Here is a 19,709-nt window from a genome sequence, read left to right on the forward strand (position 1 = left end):
TGTGTGTGTGTGCACAGTGCACGCACACACACACACACACACACACTTTTGTTTTACCCTATACAGCATTCACATGCTCTTTATCATTATCTATCTCTCGCCCTCTCTCTCCCTCCCTCAAAACACACACAGACCAGACTTTGTTTCTTGCACATAAACATCATTCACATCCTCCCTCCCTCCCACACACACACACACACACACACCAACACACACACACACACACACACAGTTGCTGGTTATATCTGGTCAGAGGGTGTGGAGAGCTTGCAATAGGGGAAAGACTGTCTGTCCAGTACAAACAGGGCACCTGTCAAAACAGTCAACAACAAACCAAGATAATTCTGCACTTCCCATATCAACATCAGCACGAAATAGAAGTTCAAAATAAACTGACTGTTCAGCAAAAAGTAGTTCTCGTTTTGCAAACTATTTCAGTATATCAAAAGTACATGTAGTTTTAGATACTGGAAGGCTTTACAGCACAAGAGATAAAAAAAAAAAAAAAAGTACTACAGGCTTTACGCAGAAACAATCTGTAGAAGGAAAAACATTCAAGACTTGTTTTTCTCACTCTTCCCTCTTAAAGTCAGATTTATGCAATGGGGTTGTGTTGCACAATGAAGCAACCAGAGTGTTGTTTGCAACTCCTGTAACGTCTCAAAAGAAAAATCTTGAGCAAACACGTCCCTTATCAGGAGATGTGTAACCGCTCAGACCTCCTGCGATATCAGCAGTAACAAAAAGCATCGTTGTGTGGTGACCGCGTATGACCACATCAAATCAGACGTGAAAACAAGTTTGATTTGGCATGAACGCTCCTCTATCTGTTTTTTCTTTCTTCTCACATGTATGAGGAGGGAAAACTTCTGAGACGAGGGAATGATGACAGCATGTTTGGATGAACGTCTCGGCTGGATGGTCAACGTAACACACCTGCGTTCAGAAACACGCGGAGACACGTGGTATTTCACAGAGGTTCAACAACGGATCGTTTTTTTTCTTCTTCAGCCATATTCCAATGTGAGGAAAGACGGTTCACTTTACAAATACATTTTAAAGCTTGAATGGACTATTTGTGCCGCAACAAAGGATTATTTTTATAACTGATGCATGTATTGATTTTTCTAGACGATTAACTAAAGCCCGACTGAACGCCACTGAGGACAATGCTGATATTGATTTTTGAGAGTTTAAAAAAAATCTGTTAATGCTATATAGGTCGATATTCAAAAACATAAAACAAGATTTTAATAAAGATTTGGTTAAGCGAGAATTGTAACCAGGATATGCACTGAGATTCTACATTACCACCAACATTAGTTGGCATTAGTTATCAAAGAAGAAAAATTGGGCACAATATTAATTCAATGTCTTTGCAGCTTCATATTCTATTTAATTTATCATTGCTGGGGCCTTTTCAGAAGCAAAAATACCAACTGCAATCAAGATGAACTCCTCCAATTGCTTGTTTTGTTTTGACCAAGAGTACAAAACCCAAAAATATTCAACTTTCAATGTAAGAAAAGTAGCAAATCGTCACATTAGAGAAGCTGGAAGCAAAAAATGTTCACTATTTTCAATTGGTAAATCACTAAATTTTGCCAATTTTAAAATTGGTGCCAAACAGTTAATTGAATCCACATATATTTTAAGGATTAGAGACTATATATTTCCGAGTATATTTCCACTTTTAACTATAACGACAAGAAAGCATTTCTTCACCACGCAGATACCTGTTTGGATGCTTTTCAACAGACTCTTACAGTCGGGTTTTTAGACTTGAGCCTTGCCTTTAAATAGCTTTTTTGTCAGAATCAGTACCTATTAAAAGGCACAGTGTGTAGGATTTGGCGGCATCTAGGGGTGGGATTGCAACCCCTTAACTCACTCCTCCCTTTCAAGACCGCAGCAATGTGAGCTGCCTAGGCCATCCTTACCATAATAACACTACTTTAGTGCAGCTCATGTTACCGCAGTTTCACATTTGTGTAACATAAAAACATAAAAGGCTCTCTCTAGAGCCAGTGTTTTGTTTGTCCGTTCTGGGCTACTGTAGAAACATGGCGGAGCAGCATGGCGGACTCTGTGAAGAGGACCTGCTCACTATGTAGATACGAAGGGCTCATTCTCAGCAAACGAAAACACAACAATTCTTAGTTTCAGCTGATCATACACTAATGAAAACATAATTATGAATATTAACATTTCTGCTAATAGATCCCATGAAATGTTTCACACTGTTCGTTCAATAAACATCACTACGACTGTGCACGAGTTGACTAAAAACAACATATTTGCAACACGGCCAGCTCCATTAAATTAGGAGCAGACATTAAAAATACACGCAAAGCACACACGCTATAATGGACAAACAAACAGAATGCCGTGGATTTCGCTGCAAGGCAACGCTGCAAAGAAAAATAAGCAAAGCGTCCAGACGAAGATAAGCAAACACACACAACTGACAAAGAAAATGACAGATGGGCAACGCAGCCACTGAGAGAGGAACATAGTTTTGTGTTGACGTGTTTGATTACTTGTAAAGTAGAGTAAATGATGTGTTAAGTATGGGAAATAATTGGGTTATCTATTCATGCATCATTATCTGCCTACTCAGCTACATCTACCTATTTATGAAGGCCAGTTTAGACAGACAGCAACATCAGAGAGCAGCTGCAGCATTTAACCTCAATCAATCTTAGTCTGACTGATTTTAAGATATAAATCTGACTAATGTGCTCCCTGGCTGGACACTGAGAAAACGTGTTACATAAGTTACCGAACATCACTTGTTTGCTTTCTTTCCTGACATCACATCTGCGCTGTGTATAATTTACGACCAGGGGTCCTTATAGAGTTCCTTCCTTCCCCTCCTTCTTTCCTGACGTCAAGTGACGAGAAGTGAGCCAATGGGCCACTGACACACCCTTAAAGTAAGCCAATAAGCGACTGGGAGCATGTCGCTGATTGATATCCCGAGGGGTGCCCATGTCCGAGTGCGCTCATGCAGGTCATGAGGGGGATGTGGACTCCTTCTCTCCATTTCTGAGATTTGAAAAAGCTGATATTAGTTTAGGGCTTAGAGATATTTACCAGGATGTTATCCCCAGTGGTAAAAAAAGAGGGGGAAAAAATGAGCTGACTGAGTGACTCGAGGGTTTGTGTATATTTTGTGTTGGATGGTTGCCAACCTTTACATGCCTGGTTTCCTACGGGCCTCTGAGTGTTTACTGCAACAGGACTAGAAATCTACAGAGGAACGGACAAGGTGTGGCAACAAGCCAGCAAAAGACTATTCAGGAACCAGATGGAGAAGTTGTTTTTGTCTCGCTCACCATCGATCTCCCTATGGCCTAGATACTTCTGTTCTCTCAAGAGTTTAGCCAAGCTTGGCCCCTACTATTCATGTACTTCTAAGCTCCCTAAAAGTCAAAATCTGGGCTTTTCTTCCCTACATTTCCCTCCACTAGAGCCTGCTTTTCTCACTAATGTGCAAGATATCGCTTTGTTTTATCAAGATTCTTTCGCAACCAGACGTATATCTTCTTTGTTCTACTTTCTCTGACGTCTCGTTGCATGTTTTCTCTGCACCTCATTCCTTTCCCCTGTTTCTTTTCAGCGTTCTTTCTACTTTACCTCACTGTGCCCATTCATTCACCTACCTCCATTCCAACCTCTCTGTTGCTCATTAAACAATGGATTGCATTGTTTCCAAACATTTCTACTTGTTAAGATCTCTGCCTTAATGTGCTCTTTGGCCTCAGAGATTATACTTGGTATTTTCAAAGAGCGGGTCCTTTCTTACTTCCTAATCACTGTTGGCAGAGACATACGGCACAATAACAGTAAGCCTACACACCCTGGTTGAAATGCACTGGTATGCATTATCTGATGTATTACAACCTGCAAAGTCACATAAAGGACAGAGTTTCTATCCACATATACATTTTGTTTACTAGGCCACCAAATATAGACTTCCACAGTCCCTCATGAGTTAAAGATTAATCCTCAGATTTTCCCTGTTGTTGACCTGTGAGTCCAGCAGTTCATTTTAATCATGCTGTAATTGGGCTAATTTCTCCTGAATTACAGTAAAGTGGAGACCCTCTGTAGCACTCTCAAGGACTCTTGGGAGCGTCTGAACTCAATTTTGAGAACCACTGCAATAATTCATCCATCTGCCTTAATGACTCAGCAGGTAAGAAAACATGCTATGAAACAATCTATACAGAGAACACAAAGGGTGTAAACTGTGCAGCACCACCCATCCAAATCAAAGAAGAGCCTAAAATGTTTCTACGGTTCAACGAAAGGTCTGATATGAACCTCATCTTCACTAAACTGAAATAGGAATCAAAGAAGGAAAACAACAAATAGACAAAAAAACTAATTAAGAATGTTAGTTTGAACTTTCGTTAGATTGAATCTGTTATTTTATGCTGTAAGAAGATGTACAAATTTCCTCCTCTGAATGAAAAACTAGCTCCAATTTCTCCAAATAAGACTAAATACATCAAACATTGTATAGCACATAATGTGTATTAAAAAAAATGCAATGTTGTTAACACCAGTGTAAGATAAAACCGTGATGACAACAGGTTACTGTAAACTAAAGGAAGCAGATAAACAGATAAATACAATTAAACAAAGCATGTCAAAACCAAGCGGCAACCTCCGGTGCTGAGAAATGAAACCAACACAGAAGCGCCAAAAACTGCAGTTCATCGAATGGCCACTTGAGGCTGGCTCCAAAAGTGAGTCAATCCCCATAGACCCCCATGTTGAAACTTCACAAACATGTTTACGGCCTGGTTTTGGTCTCTATAGCTTATTTGTTACCCTGTTCATGACAACTGTACAGGATTGAATATTTATATATTTCACCCGTTTAACTTATATTAAGGCTTAAAGTTCGGCATAATTGAGGGCGTGACCGCTTTGAGTGATAGGTGGGTGTCCTATCAGGTCGCTAGCTGTCTGCTCTGCTGCATCACCCGGACCGCCTCAACTCTACCGACTTTCCACCTCTTTACCATTTTTGGATTAGCCGGGAGTTAGGCTTCGTTGTCACTTTCAAGATGGCAACAACCAGAGCCATCCACTTTGAGCTTCACAACGGCTCTTCAGAAACCTGAGGTGACGTCACGGAGACTACATCCATTTTATAGTCTATGGTCAAAACAGAATGCAATAAGAAAAATATCAAAACAACCACTAACTAAAAGTAAAGTTAAAACACATTTTCCTAATGCACAAACATTTTATTAACATCTCTCTGACAAAATGAAGGCCTGATGAAAAGTCTTAGTAGTTAAAAAAGGAGCTTATCCATTCCGTATGTTTCTTGTTTTAAGGAAACTGGCTACAGAAAAGAGTCTGCAAAACAAAGCTCCATTAGTCCAGCCAGTTGATTTTCCAGATTTTCTGAGTCATCCACAGGGAGAGAAACAACCTGCCTTTTGCAATGTTCTTCAGGTGGTAAAATGTATTGAAGTTGCATTTCATGTGTGTGACTCAAAGTTCAAATCTCAATCAAAAATCCAAATTTCTTAAAGTAAAGCCAGCAGATTTGTGCCAACTACTAAAACGAACTTATCTCAGATCAGCTGGAAGAACCAACGAGACATCCACTTCACTTCACTGATGACTAACTTGTATGTTTGTAATATCATCAAGGTGGCTAAAGCCAACATCTGGAATAATTCAAAAGGAGGGTACAACCTCAATTATTGGTGCAAACAACAAAACACCAGTATTTTCCTGCAGGGCTCATGAGTCACAAGGGCTCAGCTTACAAAGGCCACAGTTACATGATGTGTTCAGGGACCAGCTTCTCGTTTATATCCAACCTGACTCCTTGTTACGTAATGTGCTATCAGAACATTCCTGGAGTGCTTAATGTAGCGGGAATGTGTGTGTGTGTGTGTGTGTGTGTGTGCATCGGGGTGGGGGGCTGGCCTCAATAGGGGGTCTAATAAACCCTCAAGGTGTGATTGATGACAACATGATGTAACACTATCTCGTCCAATTACTGTGTTGGGACATGTAGTACAAGTGTGTGAGCGGTAGGAGGGTAAACAACTCTGTGCACTTGCTTTGCACCTTCGAGATGAAGTTTCCATCCTTTATGCAGTCATGAACTTTAAAACCGTTGAACTGTTAAAACCAAAAAAAAAAGGGAACAAACGCATTTCCTCTTTGACACGTGAGTCTTCGTTTAGATAGACACCAGACACACGAGCATCTGAAGTGACCAAATCAACAGAGACGGCAACCACATTGGTCTCATGGTGAGCGCACACACACAAACACCTCTGAGTTTCACTGCTCACAGAGAGGAGGGGCAGAGTGTGAAAAACATACCAACAGGCTGCGTTCAACCCCCAATTATAGAGTATCATCTTTAACACAAAGGCATATTTTAAGATAGTTTGTGAACCAATAAAATTAGCATTTCTGACAGCTCATAACTTTGTCTATATTGACTTTGACACACAGTATTAGGCTGTGCCTGCTGTAGAGAAGGGTGAAATACTGATATAACATCCTTACATATCATGGGGAAATTTGATTTTTATATAATGGAGTAGCTAAAATGTGTGTTTACCTAAGTTGACAGTTAAAAGGTGCAATGTGCAAGATATGGCCCGAATTTCTAGTTTAAAACATTCAAATGTGAAGAAGAGGTTACAGTGTTGACGTTATATCAAAGACATCTATGCATCGTGTTGCAGAGATATCTACTGAAATGAGCATTCTAGCCAACTTGCCTCGGCCCGTCCTGTCTTGTAATACCATTTGTTCCTCGAGAGGCGATAGTGAGTCACTGTAGCATCAGTGACTGCCCTCAGTCCAGAGAACGAAGAAGTAAAGCTGCCCACGAGGGCTGTCAATAATACATCCATGGTCTGTGTACGTTTCGATAGTTCGTTGATTGGATTAAATCCTCTGTAAACCCACACAGGTGTTTTCAATTAATTTGGCTGATTAGACCTCTTCTCAGGACTGTGTGGGTGTGTATTGACTAATTGAGTGACATCTTCCTGAGTCTCCTGTTAGCTTTGTTGCACCTGTTGCACCATCGTTTTTATTGGTCGATGAAGATTAGTGACCTAATAAATTCCCATCAAAGCTCCGGGCCACCTTCAACCCTTTTCAGAGGTCTTATCAACCAGAATAACTAAAACACCTGTGTGGGTTCAAAGGCTTTAAATCCAAAGTGGCAGAAGCGAGACAACCACTCTCACCCTCACTTTGTCCTCCCCGCCACCAGGAGACTACTTCGCCGGACGGACCTCCAGTTAGCAGTTAGCTTGAATTTAGCCAGCAGTGCAAACCCCAGCTCTGGGGTCTGATTCTGGGGGTCTCCCCACCAGATAAGCATACTCACTGTTGCTGCCGATACACAGGTTAGACCCAGTGCCAAATCAGAGTCACCACAGCCGGCGACTGAAGCTCTGGAGCCGCCACACGCTCCCTTCCTGGCGAAGTAGTCCCCCATTGGCAGGGAGGACTGCCATCCCAAAGCCAAGCCAATAAACAAACTATCAAAACGTACGCGGACCGTACAGTCCGTACAACGTAAACTATAGGCCGACGCCACACGTGAAGATTATAAGATAGCAGTGTTATTTTGAACCGGCTCTCAGAGTTTCAGAATTTTGGTTGAATTTTGCGTATTCTTGCCCTGCTGTTGTTGTTTTGTTTTTGTTTTTTAAATAACAGATGACTGTAATTGTATGTATTTAGATTGTATGGATCCAGTAGTAGAGGTGAAATGCTGACCCCTCTTTGTTTGGAGTAGGTGGCTACACGTTACCCAGTGCACCTTTGAACCTGCAATAGCTGTTTTTGTTTGCCACTTGGGGGCAGTGGAAGTTACTGTATCCTGACAGTAGTTCATGAGACAGAGTCATGTTCCTCTGTGTCCTCTGAGTGCTCCTGATGGCATTGCATGGCAAGATTTCCTCGCGCCAGAAGGAAAATAACCGATCAGAGCCAAGCAGTCTCTAAAGCAGCTGTCAATCACTGCTTGCGAAACTCATAAACTCGGATCAAACTGTCAAACTAGGCAGCGCTGAACAAATATAAATCAAGAATGTTACTTTAATGCCAATTTCTCACCTCAAATGTTTTCAGTAACATATTTTAGTGTACTGTTTATCACCATATTATACACATATGTATCATTATCAGGTATTTGATAAAAAAAATTCTTGTCAATGTCACCCAGCCAGACTCTTCTGTCAGCCGACTGTAGGATTTATCACCAGCAATTAATCCTGATCCTCAAAGTGTCTGGTGTGGTGGATCAATACCATCAGAAGTATTTTGGCACAGTATCTGGTGACACTTACAAAACGAGATGCTTCGTGACAGCTGGCTGCAACCTACAACCATAAATACCATTAAGGTGAGGGTGGCAAAAATAGCACATTTATAGCCAGGTCAGACTTTTAGGTGCGCCAGTGTTATAATAGATTATGTCATTTGAATTTTTGATAATGAACATAGTGTATCTTGTTCCTATTTTTAGCCCATTTTTAGGACAATGCAGCAGGACAAACATCCTGAAATATGACATTGACTTTGGAGAGGGTGCTACTCATGCGGCAAGCTGTCACTTTTTATGTGAGCCAATGAATGTTTTCTGTGTATTTTATGTTTGCAAATGTGCTTCCCTCAAATTGCACCTTGAGGGGATGGATCAAATAGTCTGCATTGAACTGAAATGAAGACAAGCAACCTTAATCCAAATGAGTATGTGCTTCACTTGCTAAAGACCTTGACTTTATTTAAGTGTTTATTAACTTGTCCACTTACTTTCTTTAACTCTCTGACTACACTGTATATATGTTTTTGTTAATATGTATGTGTGTGTGATATGACACCAAATAACCTCCAACACAAAGGTGCATGTCCAGACTTAAGGCATACTCTGGTCGGGTAGTGTGTTTTCCTACCTTAAGTAACCACTGTGAAGTACTTTTTACAAACATTGCATGTCAATCACACATGCTGACACTCACTCTCTCCCTCCGTGCCTCTAACACACACACACACACACACTCACACTTCGACCTGATTTTGGAGCAAAAGAGCTGAGGTCAGAGGTGAACGACTGTGGGAACGCGGAGGTCCCGTAGCGTGAAACTGTCACCGTCCTGACAAACTGGCCTGTAACATAAACAAGCGCACATACATCAGCTCAGGACAATACCCCCGAGAAGAGAGCACAATACCACCTCCACCACTCCACACTGGGCCTGAAACAATACCACACACGCTGAAACAACATCAGAGCCGAGTCTAAGCCAACACGGCACTGGGTAAACTGAAGCAACGCCACTCGGTGAGCGGCACCACGCAATGCCTGCAATGGGAAACGATCCATCAGGGGCTGACCACAGCGAAGTTCATGTCTCAAAGTGTGGGGTCTTTGCAAGATTGGACGAGGTGCACGGAGGTGAACAAGCCCTTGTGAGCGCCGTGTGTGTCCTGCTGCATGTTTAATGTTTTCCTTCAAGACTAAAGGCAGGTAGCCTTTAAACTCACAGAGAAGCCTACACAGTTGTTACATCTCTGTGTATATACATATTTATTACTTCTCTATACATACTACATTCCTGTTTACACTTGTGTACATATATTACTTCTCATCATACATATACATACTACATCCTGTTTACATTCCGTTTTCCCATCTGAAATACTGTCAACTAAATTATAAGTTTACAAATTTATATTTACATTACTATTTTATATTTACTTATGTTTATATTTATTTTAACTGCACTATTTTATGACATGGATTATCATTTTGCTTTTACATTTCCTTGTGTGATTTCCCCTTTTATATATACATATTTTATGAACATTGTTGAAGGAACCTGAGACCAGTGATTTTCATTGCAAATGACTGCTTTGATGGAATTGACAAATGACAAATAAAGAACCTTGAACACAATCAAATATAATGGCATGGCACGGAAAATTGGCATAAAAATAAAAGTAAATATGTCATTATTTCTGACGCACAGACCCATTATGGCAGTCCAACTCTCAAAACCCTTAAACCTGTGTTGTTCATGGGCGCAACAATCTAATCTGTTAACAACTCTCTGAATAAAACAATGAATCATGTGGTCTATAAAATGTCAAAACAATGAAAAATGTCCCTCATAATTTCCCAGACCACAAGTTGAGGCCTTCAAATTGCTTGTTTTGTCCAATGAATGGTCCAAAACCAAAGGTTGAGAAAAGCAGCTGGAACCAGTAAACGCTTTGCATTTTTGCACGATAAATGACTTAAACAGTCAATCCATCATGAAAATTGTTGATTTTGTTGGTTGTTCAGCAGCATCTTCTGCTCAAGTCAAAAGCAGACACAGCGAGTTAAAATCAATACAGAACTGCAGCTTTTCACCTGGATTCAGGTTGAACTAAATGTCAGTGGTTGCACAATATTTCCTGATGAGAACAGGAGCGAGTGTCCCTAATATTTTGTTTGTGTATCCCAGCTGGCTAAGCCCAGTGTTGAGCCTGTGTGGTTTGTATCCTAATAGGGGCTACCTCAGACTGAGGCCTGGACCGCAGCCACAGGGCTATTCATGCTTTGTGACCTGATCCGCAGATGCCTCTAAATCCTGCATGCTCACTGCTATAAATCTCTCAAGACCCGCATTCAGCCCAACGCATGGAAAATTCCCATCCAGCAACTTGAGAGGAGAGCAAAGTGAAGGCTACAGGCTGGTACAGAGCGCCCTCATGTGTCCATACAGGTGAACGGCTTCAGTCATTCAATACGCTGTGTGAATGATGAAACCACTCAATGAGCGATTCTTTTTCATCAAGTAAAGAGCCTAGCATTAAGAGGGTGGAGGATAAAAGGCATATATTGATTTTTCTCGAATACTGCCTCCACTGGACAATAACCTTCATCATTCATTTATGAATTCGATCAAATTAATCCTGAACAGATGGCACACAAGTCGATAGATGACAGTGTCCGAGACCAGGGGCCGAGTGTATGAGGCAAGTGGGGAGATATGCAGCCACTTCTATATCAGCAAGATTTATTTTGTTGGATTGTGTGAGTGTGTGTTTGAATACTCCCTCAGGATATCCAAAAGCCTACAGAAATATACATGGGTATACTGTAGGTTTGGTTTCAGAAGCAGGGGACACACAATTAAGTCAGACAGAGCTGCATCGATTAGTTGTCAACTATTAAAATTAATGTAGTTTAAAAGTTTAAGTATTTTTTAAAGAAAAAAAAAGTCAAAATGATCTGATTCCAGCTTCTTAAATGTGAATATGTTCTGGTCTCTTTACTCCTCTGTGACAGTAAACTGAATATCTTTGAGTTGTGGACAAAACAAGACATTTGAGGACGTCCTCTTGGGCTTTGGGAAACACAAAATATCGACATTTTATAGACCAAACAACTGATCGATTTATCAAGAAAATAATCAACAGATTAATCAACAATGAAAATAACAGTTAGTTGCAGCCCTACAGTTAGAGGTTCTTCAACCAAAAGATATTTACTGTATGTGTGTATATGTGTATTATTAGACTAACAATTAACTAATCTTAACTACAAAGAGAGAGGGGCAAGAAGACGTGCTATAATTGTCTATATAGACTTAGTGCTGCACTCATGTGTATACATAAGAAGTGACAGAAATAGTTGTGTTAAGAAAGAAAGAAAAGAGAGCAGGAGAGAGAAGGAGAAACCCAGCTTGCCGCTTCACCTCCACACAGCTGGCCAATCACTGCGAGGAGTGAATGTCAGACTGTCAGTTTTGGGAAGTTACAGACATTTTCAGACGCAGTCCCCCCAATTCCAACGCCAGAAAGACCTTATTCACAGCACTCATTTGGACTTATAAATCATAATAGGAAAGGCACAGGTGTTACTAATAACATAGAACTCAGCCATCATTCATTTCATCATTCACACCTTTGCTTTTACTGCGACGTGTGTTAAAAATGTCTGCCGTGAAAACAGGTCTATTGCTACAGGATGATGTAATGCTGTCACAAGATTACAGGGTCAATATACTGTAGGTTTCACTGCAGATATTTTGACATGTCACAGCAGGAAAAGCACAGGTGTAGGGCTGTCCTCGACCAAAGAATTTAAACTAACACTCATACATTTCTGTCGACTAATCAATTAACTGATTTAATCGACAGATCTGTAAAACTGAGTTTCTCTACAAAGAATTACACTTTAAATCTTGTTGCAGATGTGCTTATAATTTTCTTAGAAATAAGTCATTCAGCATGAAAAAGCATAAAAAATGACTAATTGCTTAGTGTCCAGTGAGCCAACATGCACAATACCAGCCATCAGTTATGTTGTTATTACTCCTGTTGTTCATGCCATGAGAAGTCCTAATGTATGCTGTGAAAAGGGGTCAACAGTGCAGAAAGAAAACATTAAAGTTGTCCCTGTTGATGAACCGGTTCAGGAAAGGTGTTGTTAAACTAACATGATTTCTTTGACATTTCAGCACATACCTAGAATTACTTTAGGTATGATGCAGTTATACAAGCTTCAGTTTCAACAGAAAAGGAGAGTCGAACACAATCTTGTGAGAGACGTGTTGGGGAAAAGGAATAGGAGCTAACGAAGCAGCAGGAGACTTAATTAATAATTTGTGAACTTTAATTCCATATGCAAGTTATAAATATCACATTATGGCAATGAGAGAGAGAGAGAGAGAGAGTGAGCCTTGTTTATTCAACGGCACCATGTGATCACCCTATCTCTATTCTTCTGATAGGAGCTACACAGTAAACCCTGCTCTACCTGAGGTTGCATGCAGAGCAGGAGAACATGGCTATTATTATTTCCATGCATTGAACGTTTTTATTTATGTGCCTTTTCTGCATGAGTTTGTTATTTATTTCAACCTCCTGCTGCAGCACTTTGTTACTGTTGTCCACCGCCTTGCCTCCTCTCTCCACACCCTCCTCCTCCTCCTTCCTCCTCCTCAGTCTCGGGGTGTGTGGGTGAGACAAGCTGAGCCTTGCAATGATCTGACGGGAGACAACTGCAACTAAGCCAGGGTGGATTGCATGGATGTGGGTTTGAGTGACAAAGTGACCTGATTATCAAATATCTATTTGGGTTTTACTCTGATTTAGGGACATTTAAAGCGTGGGGTTCAGTTCTGGACAAGACAGATATTATTATTATTAGAGAAATGATTCAGACTCCGGAGAGCGGGGCTTGTAGACTCGGGGTGCTAGTAGTTTTCCACTGGAGGTTGCTGACTGAATACAGAGAAAGGCGGTGTTTGTTCCACCTCTTGCATGATCTATTCAATCGCCGTTACTTTCCCCCCCCATCTCTTGTTCAACCTTCAGCACGTAGACATCATGTTTCGCAACATTTCTACTTTATTTCTTTCCATCTCCCTCCCTCTCTTTCTCCCTCTCAATTCCTGAATAGCACTGCCAGAAATAATCGCAGACGAGCCAGCACCCCCACCCCCAAGTAACGGTGTCAACCAACCCACCCCATCACTGCACCTCATGCCACTGGTACCATGACGACTGCTCAGGCTCTGCAAAAGCCCGTACCCAACACTAGCCCATCCCTCCCTCGGTGCCAGGATAATGCAGCCTTTACATGTTTTAGTGGAACAGATGAAGACTGATGATGCTCACAGGGAACAAATTAAAGATTTTCTTTCTACAGGAAAATGTTTCTGAGATTTTTTGCATGTGTAATAACAGCTAAAAATGGAAAATTGTGCTTTTTTTGTATCATTTATTCAGGCTTACAACAGGATTGACAGTGACCTAGTTGCACACTTCCCACATGCCCCCTCCTCGCTAGTCTTCCCGAGTTTACAGCCGGCAGCATGCTGGAAGGTGGGGGTCTGTCTGTGTTGTAGGATCAAAGTGGGGGCTTGTGTGTTAGTATGCTTCCCTAGCATGTTAGAAATGGTCTAGCAAAACAGGCATTTGGTGCTGGAAAGTCAAGATATTGTATAAATCATGTACGTCGCTCGTTCATTGTGCCACACCCCATCCCCTCCAAAAAATTTCATTCAAACCCATCGCGGACTTTTGGAGTAATCCTCCAAACGGACAAACCAACAAACCAACAAACAAACCAACGCTGGTGAAAACATAACCTCCTTCCTAGGCCTTTGGCCTTGGCGGAGGTAAAAATACACATGGATGATAGTGCAAGCTGTACGGAGAAGGGGGGCAGTCATACTCGGGCAGCTTGGCGGAGGTCTGCGCTCTCCGAGTGCCATTCTATTATCAATTTAGACGACGTAATTGTGTATCACGATCGAAATCTGATTTCATCACGATACGTTTCCATTGAAAGGTGAAGGTCAGGGTAAGTTATCATATTGAATTCATCACCCAGCCCTATTTACAAGGATATAAAATGGTGAAAAGCAGCAAATCAAGTATCACAACTGTTAATTTTCTTGAATCATTGATTAACCGATTAATCATTTAAGCTCTAAATTGCACCTAAACTTTGAAAAGGAACAGAATAGAAGCTAAAATGCATCATTGTGCAGCTATCATTGTCAGCATTGCCAGGACCGAAAACAATAAGAGGTTTGAAGGAGTATAGAAAAGCTTTAAGTGGCCACAATATGAACATAAAGCTTCATGTAGTTTAGTTAGATTGAACATCCCACAGACTGTACACAGACACACTGCCAGTGCACACACACACACACACACACACCAGCTCCTATAAACACTGTCCCATCACTCTACCCAGCTGGCTGGCAGCTGTGAGTCCACAGCTTTATTTCTCGATCACATCCTCCATATCCATGGAGCACTGTACAGTTACTGTGCCAAAGGTCACCGCCTGCTGCCGCTGCTGCTGCTGCTGCTGCTACTTTCTCTCCCCCCTCAACATGCAATTTGTCTGACCTGGTTCGAGCCGAGATCGGCCATAATCCAGCAGATCTGTCCAGACCACAAGGCTCTCTCCCCATGGGTCCTCCTCACTCTGTTTACAGAGTAAGCAGAGGTAGCCCGGAGAGGACTGGAGGCATGCACACACAAAACACGTTGACACATACAGTACACTCACAAAGACAGGTACATATACACCCACGTTCATGTACAAAAGCATATAAAAAGGAGAGAAATCCTTGTCACTGTGACAGCGAGCAAAAACTTTAACAACTCTGAACTAATGTTACGGCCTACGAGTGGACTTTGACTCTCTGAAAAGCAATGTTGCATCTGTCCACACTCCTGTCTGTCAAGGTTGACAAGACAGGTTTGTTTATATAGCCTCACCACACGCATGCCACCTTAAAGCCAGGCTTATACAGACAACAAGCTTTCCCAGACAAAACCAAATCTATAATCAATATAAAAATGGATGATACATTTGAGGGCCAATTCAAATATGGATTTTATGACCGTATATGTGCAACCATACTGTACATATTTCAGTCTTGACACACAGATTTAAAGGCAATGCACACCCTTTACAACCAATATGACAGGGACCTTATGCACCTGCTATGAATGAATCAAACCTGAAAAAGCAACGTGATCAATATCTGATGCCATCTCCTCCGAGGGCCTGGAGTCCCTCCCAAGCTTTTCATGTGGAGGCAGAAATGTGTTCTGGGTTATTCTGGGAGGAGGTCAGATCCAGGAAGCCAATTCACTTAATTAATCACACGTAAGTGTTTATTAGAGGAGCTGCTGAGTCATCCTCGATGTCCATAATTAGCTAAATAAGTATGTGTAAAAAAAAAAAATTAGGAGCAGCGTAAGCTTGAAAGATACACAGCCTTTGTCTTCGTCAGAGAAAAACAAGTAAGCTGAAGTCTACTCCAGGACTGTCGCTTCTGTAAAACAAAATCTCTAAAAAATGAATCTCTCATCTCTTTTATTTCCCATTTCCCAAGTTGCAACTCCATTTCCGAATCCAAAAGAAGATGGTTGCTCATTTTATAGAGTAAGAGGCCAGAAAAAATATATATAAAAAATATAAAATAATGGGAAAAACATTAACATGGATAACTACACCTGATAAATACACTTTCTAATTTTAGTTCAAATTATACAAATTGAACAAATCTGTTACCAGAAAACAAATTAGAGTCACAACTTGGGGAATGGGATAAAAATCTTCTTTACTGCACAGCAAACTGAATATTTTTTTTTTATCCTTATGGACAAAGGAGTGTTTGAGGATTCTGGAAATACCTTCAAAAATGCAGTTAATGTTGTTAAACAACCCGCTGGGTTTTCGAAAGATTGCCAGGGATTTATCTTTCAGAAAAACAGATGCTTAGCTCAGTGGCTCGAATGTTATGATAATACATGAGAGGAACAGACTGGGGCTATGCACTTCTGCACAATGATGAATTGTGCATTAGGAAATTAGAGTAAGAAAGACCTTGTTGTAGAACAAGCTGCTATACTAACAAAGTAAGATGCTCTATTTATTATGTTATTTAGTCAGACCTAAAATGAACTGGACTGCATTGCTAGTTGACCATATGAGCTCAGAACTGGACTGAATGAAATTCAAAGAGACACTAAGGCCATGTGGTATTTACTGTACGTTCTTTACTACATCATTTCATCTCTGTAGGCTGCACATGTGGACAAAGTCTCACCAGTCTGCATCACAAGAAAAGGTTGATCTTTTGAGAGTAGCTCTTAATTTCAAGTTTAGGGTAGAGGGCTAACTCAATGGAGTAATTACATAACACAAAGAAACCCCTCTCTGTCTCTGTCCAGCCGCCCAAGACTGGGCTCCTTTCATCCAGCGAGGGAACATGGTGACCGGAGAGCGAGAGGGACGATGGAGTCTGCCCACCCCTTTCATAGACTCAGAACAAACACTTGCTATTGTCTCTCTTGGTTTGTGTGTGCATTTGTCTTCACCGTCGTTACCCCGTGGTCCTATATATGCATTAGATCAATAAAGCTCAGCAAGGTCAACCGCCTTGACTATAGCCCCAGGATGACCCTCTGTCTGTTGACCATACTGGCAGGATTGCACAGGTAAGTGATTTTGACCCCCATATGTTCACCCCAGCAAATCCCGGCTTACAGAAACCCAACCACCCAACCCCCCGTGCACAACCCTATTTTCGTCCGCGACCCCGTAACCCTTGACCTCAGAAATATCGGGGCAACATAACACAGCAAACATTCGAGCCCATTCCTTTTAGCTGTGAACACAGCTTGGCCTGCATATTCACAGGGTGCCTTGAAAAACAAGCAACTACTCAGATTGCAAAAAAACAGGCAACTGAGGTTAATGCTAGGACCAGAGAAGGGCCTGTGGCCTTTAGAGGAGAGATGTTTCTGAATCTCTATTTTATCATATGGGTTCCTCAACTATTATTGGATCTAGTGGTGCCTTCAAATGGGGTCGAGTTTACAGTGTTCATAAGTAGAGTCCATATGGACGCCCCCCTCTTGTGGTATTCACAACCTTGTGAGTGTGCCTTGTACATATGCCAATACGCATTAGCATATGTTTTAATGTATTACAGTAGCACATATTATTAAAGGCTTTTTATTTTTACTATCTACTGCATACTGTATGAGTGCTTGAAATTAGATTTTTTCATGCCACACCTTTCCCATGGTACGAGGGCATTCCTCCTTTTTAAAATTATTACTGGATGTACTTTCACAGATGATAAAATGTACAAAATAAACTGTGGTTATGCACATTGGGGCAATAAACTAGCAAAAACAAATTTTGCAAGCCATGAGGATATTAAGAGACATTATTGTTACCAAGCAGGAGGCCTTCCTCTTCTAGAGGAGGGGGTTGGTATGAGGAAAGGACTGTCTGCGCTTTCAAAGATTTTGTCTTTAATCGGCGGATCTGCTGGAATTAGAGGTCTGTCTGAGCCCAAACCCCCCTCCCTTACCCCCTTCCATCCCTGACAACGTGAGAAAGGTGTGTGTGTGTGTGTGTGTGTGTGTGTGTGTGTGTGTGTGTGTGTGTGTGTGTGAGATGGTCAGGGGGGTCTTCAACCATGGGACCAGAACGACATGAGCTGCCACATTGGGCTCATAAAATGCACCCTTTGGCAAGCCCAAAGCAAATGCAGCTTAGCATAATTCAAAAATACCAGACGGTGTGTACTGTGGTGCACTGCTAAACCCGCAAAGCAGCTTTCTCCCTCTCTCATCTCTCTCTGCCCTTCTCCTCCATCTTCCAAAAAACACTTCCGCACAAACAGGAATTAATGCCACTGCCAAACAGCCTATTTCCTCAGAATAACAACGTGTCAGGCCATCAAAAGTTGTCGGGCTTAGTTTTGCTTATTAGAGGACTCATTAAGTGGAACAGGCCACAGCTAACGCCACGGAAAAGCCGGGATAAAGCAAATATTTTGTTTTTCTGCAAGTAAATACTGACAAAATGTAATAAATTTCAAAATGCTTTGGCGCCAACATTAATCATCAACACATATGAACCACGAATATACATGTATTTGAAGTCCACTTCTTATACTAAGGCTGGTTCAGAAAGAATTGACAACAACTTGAATCAAATTTCAGCTACATGCCGTGACCTGAATCCAAATTACACCCCACCACATCTGCAATAACTTCAAAAACTGCACGGCATACTAATAGTGCTGACATTGATTTTAGCTGATAGAAGGATATGATGTCAGCAGACGGTGGTGACAGACCAGTGGTCAGTGTGATGTCGCCCCTTCAGCCAGCCCAAATCCTTGTAATATTAAACCAGTCAAATTGTTTATACAAATTCTTCTCTGTGCATGTATGCATATGGTTGAAGGGTTGGATTGGTAAATCCTTCACTCTTGTAGTGTTTAAGTGTTAATGAGTTCATGGTGCTTCATCGTGTCACTGAATGTAATCCACTTGACTAAACATGCAATGGGTCTCGATGACGTTCTGACTCAACCACATTGTTTGCAATGCTTATGAAGAGGTGAAGAGTGGAGCAGATGGCAGCAGAACAATAGTATGGGAGGACATACAGTATGAAAGCCTGGTTCAGCTTAATGCATTATAAAACAAGAAGCTCACTTATGAGCTGCATGAATGTCCTACCTGGACGCCCCGTAGAAGTCGAACGCATCGCTCCTTGACGTCGTCAAAGGGACACCGTTTGGACAGCATGAGGAGGTGAGCCAGGGTGTCATTCAGGTCGCTGTTAGGAGGGCTCCCAGAGGCTGGGGGCGACGGGGCCAGTGACGGTATGGGTCTGATGGCCTCCACTTTCCTCATGACGTCCTGGCGGATGTTCTCCATGACTTCGGTTCTGGAGATGGCATCCCGGCTGCCCAGCCCATTCCACATCCCCAGAGACTCCTGGTCCTGCACTTCCATCTTCTGATGTAGGACTAACGTTTGTGCTGTCTTACAACAAGCTATGCAACAAATAAAACAGTCTATGTTTACATCAGAGAGCAAAAAAACAACCTTATAATGTTTTAATGTTATTCTAATGTGCATGCACCTACTGTATAATATCGTTCATTGTCAAATAGCATTGCAGGAATTAGAGCCTGACTGATAAATTGGACAGCCGATACTATTGGCCGATAGATATATTGTATCAGCACATATGTCAGCTGAGAAGTAACAAGAAATTGCAGAACATACCTGTATATGTAAAAATGTGTGTGCAAATTATTTGCAATTACATACTTTGTTCACCAAGGAGCCCTTACAAG

At 41.5% G+C, this 19,709-nt stretch overlaps 1 protein-coding gene across 1 annotated transcript in view; it reads right to left on the bottom strand.

The window, feature by feature from the left end:
• The window catches only part of sesn1 (sestrin 1), a 63,054-nt gene that overhangs the window by 40,919 nt on the left and 2,426 nt on the right, over positions 1 to 19,709 (bottom strand). The window contains exon 2 of the mRNA XM_037750030.1: positions 19,084 to 19,403. Within this exon, the coding sequence (XP_037605958.1) occupies positions 19,084 to 19,362 (279 nt within the window). The 5' untranslated portion in view covers positions 19,363 to 19,403. The remainder of the gene's footprint in view (positions 1 to 19,083; positions 19,404 to 19,709) is intronic.

This window comes from Sebastes umbrosus, chromosome 18 (genome assembly GCF_015220745.1).
Source record: "Sebastes umbrosus isolate fSebUmb1 chromosome 18, fSebUmb1.pri, whole genome shotgun sequence".
Taxonomy (NCBI): domain Eukaryota; kingdom Metazoa; phylum Chordata; class Actinopteri; order Perciformes; family Sebastidae; genus Sebastes; species Sebastes umbrosus.